General features: G+C 32.1%; 1 protein-coding gene across 1 annotated transcript; it reads left to right on the forward strand.

Moving 5' to 3' along the window:
- Positions 1 to 2,202: 2,202 nt before the first annotated feature.
- Positions 2,203 to 2,988, forward strand: LOC25486013 (precursor of CEP14). The gene has a single exon (XM_013607157.3). The coding sequence runs from the start codon at positions 2,334 to 2,336 to the stop codon at positions 2,640 to 2,642; it is 309 nt and encodes a 102-aa protein (XP_013462611.1). The 5' UTR covers positions 2,203 to 2,333; the 3' UTR covers positions 2,643 to 2,988.
- Positions 2,989 to 17,577: the final 14,589 nt, after the last annotated feature.

A 17,577-nucleotide genomic window follows, 5' to 3' on the forward strand; every position in this document is an offset into this window, starting at 1 on the left:
ATGAGAAAAACCAAAATACACAAATTACAAAAAAATAAAAAATAAAAAAAAATAATGCCCACGAGTTTTTCTTCTTCTTCCAGATAAGTATTATATAGTCTTAGAATTTGTTAGGGAGAGGGAACTTGTTAGAAGCAAAGATTGAACTCTGCACATGACTGGTTCATTCAACTAATGAATCTATTCACAAGAAACACTACATTTCCTCTGAATCAAGAGTGCATGAATCTATTCGTAATTGAAAATAAAATTAAATGCGCTGCATAATATGATTTTGAGCAAAATGTCAACACCAAATATCTTTTATTAAGCAGTACAGGTTATGAATAGAAGCTGACTATGCATCTTGTTAATTTTCTAACATTATCTGATTATATATATAAGAGACTAATAGTCTAATAAATTGACAAATGCTATCATAAAAATTGATAAATGCTACTTTACTATTACAATTCACATTATTATAATTATATGGTTGAAAAAGCCAAAGAAGCATATTGATAATTTATTCTAAGGATAAGATCGATGTAGCTAAAATAAAACAAAAATACACAAACGAGTTGTGCTAACAGGTGCTTTGAGATACTATTTAATGAAGTCACAAATAACATTTTGTATTAAAAAAAATTGAATACACATTTTTCTAATACAACATTTCTACATTTGTTTCTTTAGTCAATTCGTTAAGGGTACTCATTATCATTTTTCTACACAAAAGCGCAACAACAAATTATTAGACTCGCAACCAATACAAATATAACCATATGCTTCCCTCACGATCCAACAGTGATATCAGATCTGTCAGTGTGACCCACTCTTTGTATCGAAAGTTTTCCTAATAATGGTGGTTAGATTGTGTTATGTTGATGAGCACCAATGATTGTGGATGAAAAAATATGTATATATATATTTGTGGGGGAGAACATATCTAGATGAACGGATGAACTCACCCTTGAGAATGACATTTTGTTGATATGTCAAGTTTGAGTAAGATTCTCACATTTGAACGAAAAATGGATGGTAAACAACATATAAGTGAGATGATTGATATATCTAATGATGTCTTAAGATTTTTACTTTGGTTAAAATACGATGTCTAATTTCACTTGTGTGTTTGCTTAAAATCCACTTTGATGATCTTGGATCCATGCTTGTGTGGTTATGAGTTCAATATTTTGTACCTCCAATATGATTATAAAATATTAGAATTTGGATTGAGTTTAACTCTACCCTTACAAATCAGCTTGTAAGATATAACCACCCAACTCAAAAACTAATTTTTAGAACTTATCTCGTCCAATATGGACTTTTAACACACTCTTTTCACACTTAATACTGCATATTTGAAGTGTGGATTGATCAGTAATGCAATAGTTAGTTTCCTAATGAGTTTTAGATAAAATTTGATATTGTCTTAGAATTTGGATTAGTCCTAATTTAACATTTTAAAAATAGTTTGTAAGATATATGGGACATAGGTATATTGGTTATGCCAAAGGATTAAAGGGAGTTTAAAAGCTAAATGTTTAAAGTTCGAATCATGACAAAAGAGAAAATACTAACCTAAAATTTAAAATATTAACATTTCTCATTAAAAAAACCTGTAAATTAATATGTTAACACACTTATAAAACTAGTGTTTTCAGGTCATATATCATGTTGGACTTTTGATATTAAAAAAATGTCATTTAACATTAGGGTTTGAAATAAATGAATCGTGTTGAGCACATATTCCCTTCCTTCCTAGCAAATCATGTGTATATAAAACATACTGCCGACTATATTGAATGTTTCCCCCAAGTAGAAAGCCAAAGCTTAATTTTTGTTGAATGAGTACTAGGGAGTCAAGCCAAGCCAAGCCAAACAGCAAGGTTACAATAACTTTAGGACACATTAATTAGGGTGACATATTGATTGACGGTGCTATGTTAGTAGAGAAAACAAAATTACCAAAACGAGTTGGGCTGCGTCCTAGCTTAGGTCAGCATCACCAAACATAGAAATTCCACGCGGCATATATTGGAAAATATGACATTATTAAACTTTACAACACATTTGACTAATTAGACTCTTTCTGTTGAATATACAAACTAATACACATTTCCCACTCTCTAAATCCTTTTTCAAATCTAAAAAAAATCTTAATCTTGACTTAGCCACACTACTCACACTTCAAACCCAAAACTTGGTCTCCAAGTTCTCTCTCTCTTCTTCACCTATAAATAACATATCTTTCCCTTCAAGAAACTCAATTCCTCTCCTATATTATTACCAAACACAAACAGAAACACACACAAAAATACTACTACTTCAAACACTCCAATTCTCTTTCAATGGGTCGTATTGGTACTATGCAACTAGTTCTATTCTTTATTCTCTTTGTTTGCTTTTGTTCATGTCTAGAAGGAAGAAAACTTCATATTGATTCAAGCAAAGAAACCAAGAAAATTGACCCATCTACAAGGGACAATTTGTTCTTGACTTCACTCCCTAAAGGCAAAGTTCCATACTCTGCACCAAGCAAGAGAGGTAACTCTGTTGAAGTTGATGAGAAGCTTGTTGCACGTCACCTCATAAGCACTGAACCAGCTGAAGTTCGGATTCTTCTTCGATCTGTTCCTAGTCCTGGTGCTGGACATTGAATCATTAATATTATAGCTTCAAGCCTACATAATTTATTTGTTAATTAGTTCATATACGATGACACATTATTTGATTTGTTCAGTTTTTGTGATATTTTTCTTTGGAGAAGGAATTAGTGATTTTAATGTATGGTTATATACATGGATAGTTGAATTGTATAAAGATAGTTAAATGTCTCTATTTCTCATTATTGAGAGATAATTTAATTTATGTAGTGATGACAAAGTTTGTATTTCCGCGTAACGTGACCAACTTCTGTTTTGGTCTGTATAATGTTACAAGGATTTGGATCCAATGTTACGAAAATGTCTTAATTGATAATACAACTTTTTGTGTCTTTACGAACATGTATCGTTTTTTCCCAAAAGGAGAAATTGTTGGTTCGGAAATTCAGAGGCTCCATCACTCGTTGATCCTATATCAATATTATCTACACCACTACTAATTCAAAAATAATACAAATTTGTTGACGATAACACAAACAAATTCCATTAATAAAAACATAAGGCATTAGATAAAATTAATAATGATTAAAACGACCTAAGAGATAAACTTCAATTAAGGTCTAAAGCCTACTTTTCAACAACCAAAGTTTCTCATACAAATTCAGACATAAGAGGGGGTGTTTTCACTTATTTTGTCACTAGCATGAATGGATCCTCCTCGTTTTTTTTATAACATTGTTTTGACTAATACAACATTGACATATTCATTCATTTTAAGACACTAATTATCGAACAAGTGGGTTTAAGTTATGGAATCAAAATTAAACAATTCCATATTTTACAATACTCCATATTAGTATATAGTTAGTTTGGTAGTGTGGGGCTTCAAGAATAGTTTGTTCAATACGGAATAATCTCCATTGTATAATAACTTTTTGAACAAAAAGTCCAAAATCTATATCCTTTACACATATTTAGAAGTGAGGTAGGTATGATATTAAATTATAAAGTATGAAGGAGGAAAAAATGGCGTTGGACATGGTTCTTGTAAGCTGTAATATAAACTTAGTGGGTTGGCATTTTGGTGAAACAAAAAATGCCAGTAAGATGGAAAACGCGTCAACACATAAAAATTACACAAATTCTATTTTGTTACTTTTCATGAAGATTCATTCATGGGTTTTCTTGGAAGATAACCACCGTCTCATTCCATTGGCTCTCTAAATATTTGTAACTTGTGAGTTGTGACATTATTATTAGAAATTAGAATAAAAAACATATGTAAATATGTAATGTGAACTTGGTGTTACGATTTCAATCATCCACGTGAGGTGGTATTAGTTGACTTGTTGATTTTCTATTTTACTATTTTTTTCCATTTCTACAAAGTGTATTTTTTTCCTATTTGAGGTTACGTGTTTGAATAAAATATTTTGAGTTCACTAGAAAGTCATCAAGGACGTACTCTTATATTTCTTCCAAGTACACAATGTGCATGCTTTGGAATCAAGAATTTTAATTCAAATGTGTAAACTCATAATTGTCAACTCATCATGTTTCAAATGTGTAAACTAAAATTTCCTTAAGTCTAAGCTTAATTAGATGCTAATTAAGTTACTTGTATAATTTTTCATTCCATTATTAGATAATTGTCAATTCATCATGTTTCAAATGTGCTTAAAATTTGCACAAGTCTAGGCTTAATTAGATACTAAGTTGCTTGTAAGATTTTTCATTCGATTATTAGATAAATGTAAGCTCTATTTTGTAATCTTAAAACACTTGACATGACAATTTTTTTGACATATAGTGTGAGTGCATTTTGTTTGCTGCAGGATTGTGTTATGTTTTTAGTCATTTATTACTTTCTTGGTTTTCATTTTCTATTACTCCCCTCCGTCCCGAATTAGCCGAGCCATTTTTTCATTTCACACATATTAAAACAAATGTATAAATGAAGAAGAGGGAAAAATAGTTTTAAGTGCTCTTGTTAAGTATTTGTGCATTATCAACTATCATAAATGCAAAGTGGAATATATTGAATTGAAAGTTGTGAAAGTAGTATTAATTAAATTTATAAAGGAAAAAAAGTAATTAATATTGTATTGAAAAGTGAAATAACTCAGTTATTTTAGGACTTTTTTTTTGCAAATGGCTCGATTATTGTGGGACGGAGGAAGTATAATGTAGAGTTTTTGTCGTTTCTCTTTTGCAGAGATTGTGTTTTTTTTGTGTCTTCATTTTTTCAATATAAAAGTATTTTTGCTTTTTGTAAGAAAAAAAACTATTTTTGCTAATCGAATAAAAATGCATACATATAATAGGTGAGTAACATATATTTTTTTGACAGGTTTGGTGATTAACATATAGTAATTGCTTTTTTGAACTAACAAAAAATTAATCTTTTCGTGTTGCTAAAAAATGCATACATATAATTGTGTTAACCTAATTTTATCCAATCAATTAAAAAAATCCAAAATAGTATTGGAATATGAAATATTGTTTACTCAATTTATATTCAAGAAAAAGTATTATAGCTTCAAAGTTAACTCAACAAAAAAAAAAAACTGCAAGACTAAACTATAAGTTAATCAAATTACAATGGTTGCGTCAATTAATATTTGAATATGAAATATTTTTAGTCCACTTTTATATTGAACATCCTTTATGTTATACCCTGATTTTGGACCTAAAAATACTCGTTAAATTTCTTTTTTAAACATTGATGTTTGTCGATTCTCTGTTATTTTTTCTCTGAATCTTTACTCTCTTTTTAAAACATATTTTACTGCCTCTGTCTGTCTTTTCTTGCATTACAAGTCATTTAAGAACTCTCTGAAACGTCGCTTTACTTTTCTTGCATTTTTATTTTAAAAATCATACAAAAGGGTATTTTGGTTATTTCCTGCAGTGGAACCCATTTTAGTCCCTGTGTTTGCCTTTGAGTCTTTTTAACTTGTCTGTACGAATTATTGTTGAGTCTTTGTTTTAAAAAATCATTTCAAAAATTGCATCTGAGTCAGTTTGAGTCAGTTTAGTCCCTAGGGGCATTTTGGTCTTTTCCTGTCAAAATTTCGGCAGAGAGGTATTTTAAAATACCTCATTTTTGTAGCTGGTTCATTTTAGTCCTTTTGTTGATTTTATTTTAGGTTTCACTTTACGTTTTGTCAGTTTACCAATTTTATTCCAATTTTATTTTTTTTATTTTGCATTTTGGTCCTCCAAGAAGTCCAAAATTGCTTTTCAGTCCAGAATTCTTTTTATTTTTTACATTTCAGTCCTTTTTGGTTAATTGCAGTTTAGTCCTTAAGTTTTTGTTTTTGCAGAAAGGTCCTAAATTCATTCCAAGTCCAAGGCCGTGCCATCTTCATACAAATCCAGATGTCACCACCTCACTGGTCCAAGATCACACATGTCAGCTATAAAAGGTGCACAGTGCCACACAAAGCCATTAATCACACGCCAACTCAACAAACACAATCAAGCTTTCTCTCTCCTTTCTGTTAGGATCAAAAGATCAAAAATTCTCAAGAACACAGAACAATCACAAACCCTAACCGTTTCAGATTCAACCAAAAATCATCAAAAATCATTGGATTTTCCATTGATTCTCAGAGATTCCTAAGGAATCATCATCATCGAATCATCTTCTCCGCAATTCAAGGTACGAATTCGCTGCAGAAGCAGCAAACTCCAGCACCGATCACGAAGAAGAATCAGCGAGAAAGAAGCAGAGAAAGAAGATGAAGTTTCCGGCTAAAAGCACGAAGAATCAGTGAAATCAAGCTCCGATTTATTTTCGGATTCAAAGCAGTAAGATCAACAGAGAAAGACATTTGAAGTTTTCCGAAGAAAGTCGTCGTCAAAAATTCCAATCGAAATCACAGGTAAACAACTTCAACATCATTTTCTTTGAAAAAGCATGAATCAGTGAAGGAAAAAACAAACAGATCCAGAATTTCCAAAACCTAAAAAAATCAAAACCGTCAGTTCAAATCTAGATCCATAAGGATCTAGACCTTGCATGTGAAAACAAGTACCAGAAACGTAACCAGGAGAAGAAGACGAATTAAGAGATGTAAGAATCTTGAAATTCTGGAAATCTCTTCGCCGGAACCCTAGAAGGTTCATCGGAGAGGATGAAGTTTCCGGTCACCTTCATCTTCTCCGGCGACATAGCCAGAAACCGGTGAAGGTGAGAGAGAGAGAAGAGTTTAGAGAGAGAGCACGTGAGAGTAGAGAGAGAAAGAAGAGTGAAAAATGAATTAAAACCGGCGCGCCTGCTTTTATAAGCCAGTGAACCGGACCGGTTCAGGACCGGTCCAACCTCCTTCATTCCTGGCCGTTGGATCTAGGGTTTCTTACCCTGGATCAATCCAACGTCTCCTGTGCAATCTGAGTTTTGTGTGTTGGGCTTTAGGTTTGGGCTTAGTTCTTATTGCGTTTCTTTGTTTTTCTGCTTTTAACACCATTCTTGCATACTGTCTGCACCTCTGATTGCTCTGATTTTTTACCATAAATTCCAAAAAATTACTACATGTTTTTACCACTTTCTTGATGATTTTTAATGATATTTTGCTTGCAAATAACTGGTAAAAATATGTGCATAGGTCTCTTGTTCGATTTACTTCTCTAGTTAGCTTTTTCATGCTTTTTAGGTTGATTCTTGTCCTAAGAATTTTGGTGCATAGCATGGCTAATTAGAATGCATTTTCATGATAGATGTGATGATAATCCAATGATTGTGCCACTGTTTTCATTTGGTTCGTGCTTGTTCTTGCATTATAGGCCATTTGTTACACATTGTGCTTGATAAATTCTCATGTTTTTACCCCTTTTTATTGCATATTCATTTGGTGCATTTTTCATCATTCCCATTATATTTTTCCTTGTTTCACTAACATTTTGTTCCTCATATGACTTCACTCATAGCATTTCACTATCTCCTCCACTTTCTTTAGCTTAGCATTTATTTTTGCAAATTTTAATTCATTCGGTGATGTAATTTGTTATCATTGGTTTGTAGCTTGGCAAAGAGGCCATAGAATGTATTTAGGCAATTTTTGTAATATGGACTATGGACACTATGGCGCACCGGCACGCACACGCTCACCCTAGATGTATGCCTAGGATTGCATGTGTAGATGTATGGCTAGGATTGCATGGTTAGATGAATGCTTAGGTTTAAACACTTAGAGAAAATCCAATTTTTTTTCCAAAAAATATGCAAACAAATTCGCTTCAAATATTTTTCATAAAAAATGGAGTCAAAACTCCAACAATTTTTCACCTTTTATTTTCTTAATAAAATTCTCAAATAAATCTAATCATTTAGACTTTTTTGCAAAATCACTAAACAAACCCCCACTTTTTTCATACTCTAATGCTCATGAAGCCTCTCAATCCCCTTCTTCAAAATCATTTTCAAAATTTAAAATCAAACAATTGAAACAAAAAAACAACAAGTCTTTTTAGCAAGAACTACGCCGGTTTTGATCCCGTAAAACGGTACGTAGGCAAGGGACTTTAACCCCTCCAAGCCGAAATAAAATCAAATTCTACTTCTTCTCACCCCCATTCTTCACTAATCACACCTTCATTTTTTACAAGTAGGCAATAAAAATAAAGCGTAGAAATAAACTTAGGAGAACGGTTCTTATGGAGTACCATAATCGCTCCGGGTGCCTAACACCTTCCCTTAGCGAAAACGACCCCCGAATTCGGAAAATCAAGGGTTTTTCTCCTTTTACCCTTCCCAAGAAAAAAGAGAGATATCAACGGTCAAAAGGTTCAAGTCCAATTAATGGCTTGGCACCCAAAAACCACGATAACACTTTAGTAATATAAATGTTACACAAATCGAGTGTTAACACTCCGAGTTTATCGAGTTTACGATTTTAGATACCAAAATCGTGTTAATTTGGAGGTAAACTCGGTTTCTGATAAAATCGGAAGGTTTGACCGAATTAACACTCAATAAATTCGTGTAAACTCGACTGAGTTTACCGTGTTTTACGAGTTTACATCTAAAAAAAAATTGGCCCTTATTTTGGACCCATTTTTTTCATAACACAATTCATTTTCTAAAAACCCAAAGACTAAAACATTTCTTTTTCTTTCATCTCTGAGTTCTCAAACCATGAACATGGGAGTACATACCAGCTAGGGTTCCAATTCCGACGGAAATTCAGATTTTGACGCCGATTAGGGTTGCGGTGGTGGTGTTTGTTGACCTTTTGAAGAAATTAATTAGTTTATTTTCTAGGTAGTTTTATTAACAACTTTAAGAACTTGTGAAACTTAATTTTTTTTTATGGTTTTATGGATGACTTAAACTTAGAGACATATGAAACTTATGATTTTATGCGTTAATTTTTGTATTTTGATATAAGTTGAGCATAACGTTTTATTATGGTAGCTTGATAGAATTTTTCTTTGTAATTATGTCATATTTTTCACATTGACTTAATATCATGCATATAATAAATTTTATATAATTTTAATTTTAGGTAAACGAGTTCCTGAGTCGAGTTTATCTATACAAAACGAGTTGAGGTAAACTCTTGAGTCGCAAAATCTTATATAATAATCATCTTGCCTCTTTCATATATGAAACTAGCTTGGAAACCCGTGCCAAGCACGGGCTAGAATTTCGTGATATTTAAAATATTAATTAAAGATTTGATATCATTTTCATTTGTCTGGTTGTTCTCTGTGCAATGGGTCAATCCATGCCAGTGTTGGCTCCCTCGTAAGGCCCAACAATGGTATCATAGCTCATATCGACTCTGTGGAGAAGCAGAATTGGTTTATGGTGGTAGATCTCATATGCAGAGAGTCTCGTACTTGAGGGAGAAATGTTAATGTGTCAAGTGCAAGTTAAAGTCACATTTAATGTAAGAGTAGATGTTGAGTAACATATAAGTGTTATGATCCATATACCTAATTTCATAAGGTTTGGGGTGAAGATGTGTTGTTAAACTCACATGTATTGTTCTATTTGTTTAATGTGATTATCAAACTCGATGCAGAAACTCCCGAAAGTCACAAATAAATTGTCTTTTAATTTTTTGATGTCGTTTGTTTGCATTTTTTATCTTAAAAGTTAGTTTTTAAATGTCATTGTTTTTCATCTGAATTTTTTTCATTCAACCTCTATTAATTTAAATTCATCAACTTTTGGACTTTGGCGGCAAGTGGCAATGGAAAATTGCAGATGTGTTATGCTGAGTTCACAAAATACATGTTTATTAGACATTTAAAATTATGTGGCATTTCTTAATTGACTCAATTTTTTTAGTAAAACAATTACCCAAAAATCTCAAACTCCTTTAACAAACTCATAAAATCACCGATAACTCACACTACTCTCTATACTCTCATGAACATAACGCACAATAATTATTTTTTCCCTTATGTTCTCTCATGTTCAAATTCCTTTTTCAAATCCGTTACTTTTCCTTCTGATTTCCTTTTTGTCTTCACGTAAAAGAAAGGAATATAAAACTCTCTTCATGAAACAGTCACCAACCAACCTTCTGGAACATGGTGTTCCTCCGCTTGACCTTATTTTACTATGTCACGTGATTACAAACACGAATAGTTGCCCATTTGGTTAAGAAATATTAGTGTGTCTAGTGTGAGTCAAAGTTCTATATTATGATGAGATATATGGTAAACTTTAAACAACATATAAGTGAGATGACATATATATCTGATGCCTTAAGGTTTAGGATAAAGATTTGATATCAGTCATACATGTGTGGTTTTTCTTAGTCTAATATGGCGATCAAACTTAGTCTATGATCCCTCGAAGGTTCCAAAATTAGGATGAAGTTTTATGTCAGCTTTTGGATGTCATTTGTTTAATTTTTCTTTATCATAAATTTTAGTTGTTGGATGTCACTCTCTTACATTTTTTTTTGTTCAACTTTCATTATTTCAAATTCCTTGACTTTTGTCTTTGGTGGAATCTGAAATGGAAAAAAGATGTATTATGTTGAGTTGACAAAATATATACTTAGTAGAAATTTGAAAATGAAGTGTATTTTTTAATTGAGTCTAATTTTTTGGTAAATAAACCCCAAAATCTCCAAATTCTTCAACAAACCTACAAATTACCAGTAACTCACTCTATTTCCTATACTCTCATGGTTAAAATACACACTCCTTATTTTTTTTCCTTACCATTTCTTTCATGTCAAAATTTCTTTTTAAAATACACCCGCCTTTTTTTTTTATCATGTTATGCATCAATCTGACCTTATATGACCATGTCACCATCATACAGATGCAGAGTCGTCGCACACTTCAGAGAGAGATATTAATGTCTCATATGTAATTAAAGCTTCACATTAGATAAAAAAGTAGATGATGAGAAAAATATAAGTGAAATGACCCATATACCTAATGCCTTTAGATTTTGAATAAAAATATGGTGTGAATCTCACTTTTATGGTTGATTTTACCCTACTGTGATTATACAACCCAGTTTAGACTCCCCCGGAAGTCTAAACATTATGATGGGTGGTTTTGTTAGTTTTGAATATCTTTTATTTATTTATTTTTTAAATTTTAGTTTTTGGATGTCATTCGTTTTGATGTTATTTTTTTATTCAACGTCTATTATTTTAAATTACTTAACTTTTGATCTATGGTGGGATCTGACAATAGAAAATTGTAGATTTGTTATGCTGAATTGATAAAATACATGTCCATTACACATTTTAAGTTAATATGTAGTGTCGATCTCACTTGTGTGATTGCTCTTACACTAATGTGATGATTCAACTTAGTGTAGACATCCTCTGTGGTCCCAACAATATAAAGAATAATTTTATTAATGTTTGAATGTCATTTGTTTTTTTCTTATATTGAAATTTAGTTTTTAGATCTCATTCTCTTTCATGCTCTTTTTTTATTCAATCTTTATTATTTGAAAATGTGTTATGCTAAGTTGACAAAATACATGTTTATTATACATTTAAAATGATGTGATATTTTTATAATTAAGTCTAAATTTTGGTAATGTAGTTACCCAAAAATCTTCAAATCCTTCAACAAACTCATATAATTACCGACAACCCAGCATATTCCATTTACTCTCATGGTCAAAACACATTACATATATTTTCCCTTATCGTTTCTCTCATGTTCAAATTCCTTTTTCATATTTATTCTTTTTCTTCTATTTTCATTTCTCTCTTCCCATGAAAGAAATGAACTTAAATCTCCATTCATGAAACTACTTAAACTAACCTATTTAACATGTTGTGACTCTATTTAACCTGATTTGACTATATCAGATAATTACATACACAAATAGTCGCACACTTGATTAAGAGTTGTCAAGTGTGAGATACCACTCTACATTGGATGGATGAGTATATTTTGAAAAAACATATAAGTGAGATGACTCATATGTCTAATGCCTTAAGGTTTTATCTGAAGATGCGGTGTCAATCTCACTTGTATAGTTGATATTAGCCTAATATATGATTATCCAGCTCAGTCTATGCCCACTCAGGAGTCCTAGAATTATCCCAACATTATGATAAACTATTGACTATTACTTTTCCCACCTTATGGCCTTCTCCCGCGCCCTGTAATTTTTCCAAAAATGCCCTTGTGCATTCCAGATTTTAAAATCCGGATTCATGTTTACTATTTCGGATTTTATAATCCGGACAATTCTTATGTATAATCAGCCATCAAACTCTCTCATATTTTAACAGTTTTGAGTTTTGCTTTTAAAAACAACAAAAAAACTAAGTAAAAAAATGCTTAAAACCTGTCAAATAAAATCATAAAAATATAAAAATAGCACAAAAAAATTCTAAAAATTCTAAAAAATTCTAAGAATATGAAAAATGGGTCTAACCGATTGAATTTTAGATTTCTGATTTTCTGGGGAAGTTTCGGAGCAATCACATCAAGTAGCCTGAAAACTTGATTTTTGACTAAGAACATGTAATAATGACCCAAAAACGGAAGGATGAAAGTTAGGAAGATTAATATTGTCCCTAAAATGATTTTCCATGTTACAAACATGTTTAGAATTTGTGCTGATACAGAAACATCACCTAACAAACATGATTATCGAACTGTTTTACATTGAAAAATGGTGTTTAGAGGGTTTCCGGATTATGTAATCCAGAAACATCACCTAACACGCCCTATTTTTTGAAGTTTCCGGATTACGAAATTCGGAAAAACTCGTAACTCCATTTTTCACCCTATAACAAAGGAAAACACCATTCCGGATTATGAAATCCGAAAACTCAAGGGCATTTTTGAAAAAAATAGGGCGCGCGAGGAAACCCACAGGGTGGGAAAAGTAATAGTCTAAACTATTTTGTTAGTTTGTGGATATCATTTTTTTAAATTTTTCATCTTAAATTTTAGTTATTGGAATATCAACCAAGACCACGTCAAGTGAAAATGGGAGGACGTCACTTTTGAGATTACGAACATATCAGAGTATAACAATATGAACTACCAAACTCCATGATTATCTTACATGATTAATTAAATAGATCAAAATATTTTTAGGGATTTAAAGAGATCAAATTAGTTGTTGCAATAGTAAGCATGAAAAATGTAACAAATAGAGAAAATATAGGTTTAACGAAACTTTTGAAAATAAGAACGTTGAATTGAAAGTGGTGTGAAAGTTTTGAGAGTATCAAATTAAGCTCCTTGATTATATCTGCATCATTCCTATGTTAAGCCATTAGAAGAGTATCATAAAGTAAATTTGTGAATTTGGGCAACATACAATGGTGATAAAAAAAAACAGTGAATTAGAAATTGGGAAAAAAAGTGAATAATAAAATTGTTTCAATAAAATAGAAGATAAATTTTAAGAAGAATTTCGAAGTTTTCATATAAATTCCAAAATGGCATGAAAATATTGAGACTAAAAACAATATTTATAACGAAAAGAAGCAAGTAGTCAAATCAATTACCCCCTTAATTTAATAGTTTAATTGTAGTAGATTAAATGGTAAAAATGAAGATCTATTTTGGTCCCTGACAAAAATGTGTAGGGATCAAATTAGTCATACGCAAATAAAAAGATTGATTTAATTGTCTTACAAAATCAAATATAGATAATATAGTCATTGAATCAATTTTCATAGTTGAATATTTCACGTATATTGTTAATTTAACTAAGTGGCGTTAAAAGTGTTAGTTAAGTGCTAACATACATTAAAAAAAATTACGGGAAAAAATTAATCCCTCATTAAAAAAGAAGAAGTTAAATAAGTAAAAAATCGAACGGTTTAGCAGTAAGAAAAATGACACATTAAGGCATAAAGAGAATGAATGAACCGTTTATTGTAAAAACAGAGAATGAGTTAAGAAATTTAAAACCAAGACAACCTTCTATTTAGGTTTCCTGCATCTCTTTTCAAGCTTTTGTGTTCTTCACCACTCTTTCGTTTTCGGTTAGTATTGTTATCATGGTTTTTGGGTGCCAAGCCATTAATTGGACTTGAACCTTTTGACCGTTGATATTCTCTATTTTTTCTTGGGAAGGGCAAAATTGAGAAAAACCCTTAGATTCTAAGTTCGGGGGTCGTTTTCGCTACGGGAAGGTGTTAGGCACCCGGAGCGATTATGGTATTCCATAAGAACCGCTCTCCTAAGTTTATTTCTACGCTTTAGTTTTATTGCTTATTTGTAAAAAAGGAAAGTGTGATTAGTTAAGAATGGGGGTGAGAAGAAGTAGAATTTGATTTTATTTCGGCTTGGATGAGTTTTGACTCATTGCCTACGTACCGTTTTACGGGATCAAAACCGGCGTAGTTCTTGCTAAAAAGACTTGTTTTTTGTTTTAATTGTTTGATTTTAAGTTTTAAAAAAAAGGTTTTGAAGAAGGAGATTGGGAGGCTTCATGAGCATTAGATTTAGCAAAAAAGTGAGGTTTGATTAGTGATTAGAAAGAAAGTCTAAATGATTAAGATGAATTGAATTTTTTCTTAAAAAAAAAGAAAAAGAAAGGAAAAAAAAAATGAAGTGTTGACTTCATACTTATTATGAAAGTTTTTGAAGTGAAGTTCAATTATTTTTGAAAAAAGGATGGATTTTCTCTAAGTGTTTAAAACCTAAACGCTTACTTAACCATACAATCCTATACATACATCTAAGGTGAGTGTGTGCGTGTCGGTGCGCCATAGTGTCCATAGTCCATATTACAACAATTGCCTAAATACATTCTATGGCCCCTTTGCCAAGCTACAAAATAACGATGACAAATTACATCTCTAAAACGTATTAAAACTTGCAAAAATAAATGCTAGGCTAAAGAAGGTGGAGGGAATGCTAAATGAGATGCATGAAACATGGAAATAAGCTTGTTAGTGAAAAGAAAAGAAAAAAAAAAACATAACAAGTACTAAAAAGCATGCAAGATGGCACAAAAAAATGACATTAAACCCTAAAAACTTAGGTGTGAAACCTAAAGCATTCTTGGCCTCTAATTCTCATGCTCTAACAAATTTTGAAAGAGTTTTCTTTATCTCAAGTTATAGCATGGAATTATTGGAAATATGCAAGCATGGTTTCATGCCATATTTTCTAGAATAAACTTGGCATTTCATATCTTTCAAAATATGCATATATTGTTCATAAAATCAAGAACTTATGAACCAAATCAAAACAGCAAATCAACATGAAATTATAAGCACAAATCTCTCATATTATCATATCAAGTAGCTTTTATCACATATTCTTACATCAAGGACAAATGTGTGAAGAAGAATCCATAACAAATAATTCAAAGAGAATTAAAATGCTATGAATTAATTATACAAAATTTCATAGATCCTTAATGTGCAAAAATGTCATAAAAACACTAAGAAAATATCAAGAAACATGTATGAATTTTTCTAGGAATTTTATCACAATTTTAATCAAGACATAGGTGCAGGTAGCAAAAAACAGGGGTGTGAATAGCACAGGAATGGCAAAACGTAAAGATCCAAAGAAACCAAAGGCCCAACCCAAAACCCTAAAGAACCGGATTCACAGGAGCCACAGGATTGATCCAGGATCCTGAAACCCTAGATCAAACGGCCTGGAATCAACAGGATTGGACCGGTCTGGTTCACTAGCTTATTTAAACAGAAGAGTGCCGGTTTATTTCATTTCTGCAAATCCTTTCTCTCTCTAACTCTTCTCTCTTCTCTCATCTCTCACCTCTCACTAACCTCGCCGCCGGCGAGGATGAAGCTACGGCGGAGACCTTGAAGGTCCGCCGGAAACTTCATCTTCTCCGGCGAGTTCATGCAGTTTCCGGCGACCTAAATTTCCAGATTTCAAAGATTCTTACTTCATTTGATTCGTCCTTTAACCCTAAACACGAATCCAGTAGCTGTTTTTTCAAATACGGTTTGAAACGTTGTAGATCTAAAAAGTTCCGTACGGTTTTGAAACTGATTTTTTGGTTTTTGAAAAGAAATGTTTAGATCGTTTAAAGATCTACATCGTTTCGTTGTTTGATTACGCTTCTAGTACTCGTTCTTGCTTTCAAAACTTAGATCCTTATGGATCTAGGTTTCGTGTTTACGGTTACGGTTTTCTTTGAATTCTGGAAATTTTTTTTGATGTGCTTTGCTCGCGTGATTGTTTTCTACAGGTTTAACAGTGATATTACTTTTGAGAAAAGATTCTGAGTTTTACCTAAGGTTTTGGTTGAAACCTTTAATGGAGGAAATCTTTGGGAAAACTTGAATGTTCTTGACGGTTTTGATGATTTTGCTTGCTTTTGGACCGAAAATAAATCGGTTTACCGGTTCATCTTCATCTTCTCTGATTCTTTCTCTGCTTCTCTGTGATTACGTGCTTGAGCTTGCTTCAACGTTTTTTGAATCTGCGTGAAAAATCCCTATGATCAGTGCTTGAGCTTGCTTCAATGTGAGCTCGCACTTTGAATTGTAGGGGAAATCTTCAATCCGGTGATGAAGATTCACACGAATCTCTGAGGATTGATGTGAAAATCAATGAATTTGTGTATGAATTTGGTTCTGGAAATCTTAGGGTTCTTGTGTTCTTGGTGATTTCTCTGTGATTTTCTTGGTTTGATCTAACTGACAAGAAAGAGAAAAATTGAATCTGTTTTGGTGAAGTGGCGCTTGATCAATGGCTTTGAATCTGACTCACTGTTTATATAGTTGACATGTGTACACTTGAGCCAATGAGAGCATGACACCTGGAATTGTATGAGAGTGGCACGGCTTGGACAAAAAAAGAAATTTGGACCTTTCTGCAAAAAATAAAACTTCAAGGACTAAACTGCAAATAATCCAAAAAGGACTGAAATGTAAAAAAAGAAAATTCTGGACTAAAAATGCAATTTTGGGACCTCAATTGAGGGACCAAAATGCAATTAAAAATGAAATTGAATAAAAAACGTAATTTGACCAAACGTAAAGCGAAACAAAAATAAAATTGACAAAACGGACTAAAACGAACCCATGGCTTAAATGAGGTACTTCAAAGTAACCTCCCCATGCCAAAATTTCATGTGAAATGACCAAAATGCCCCTAGGGCTAAAAACGACCTAAACAGATTCAAATTGACTTGACACTAACTCAGACGCAAGTTTGAAACGAAATTAGCAAAGCTTACTGATGAAATGAAAGAAAAACAATTTGAAAAGACTCAGAGACAGTCACAAGGATGAAAATGGGTCCCACCGCAGGAAATGACCAAAATACCCTTCTGTATGACCTTTTGCAAATTTTGAAATAAACTGTAGAAAAAGCAATGTAATGATTCAGAGACACTTTTGAATGACTTACAAGACAAGTAAAGACATTTTGAAAGGTTTTATGCAAGAAAAACATAGGTAAAAATGTGATTGAAAACACTGCGTAGCAGAGACAAATTGAACTGTGTAGTTGAAATTTGACATTTGACAAAGTTTGAAATGAAATTGGGCCCAGCATTTTTAGGTCCAAAAACAGGGTATAACAGCTGCCC

This window comes from Medicago truncatula, chromosome 2, assembly GCF_003473485.1.
Source record: "Medicago truncatula cultivar Jemalong A17 chromosome 2, MtrunA17r5.0-ANR, whole genome shotgun sequence".
NCBI classification, from domain to species: domain Eukaryota; kingdom Viridiplantae; phylum Streptophyta; class Magnoliopsida; order Fabales; family Fabaceae; genus Medicago; species Medicago truncatula.

What these genes read in the sequence shown, in the direction of transcription:
- LOC25486013 (XM_013607157.3), top strand. Translation starts at nt 2,334, where the DNA reads ATGGGTCGTATTGGTACTATGCAACTAGTTCTATTCTTTATTCTCTTT.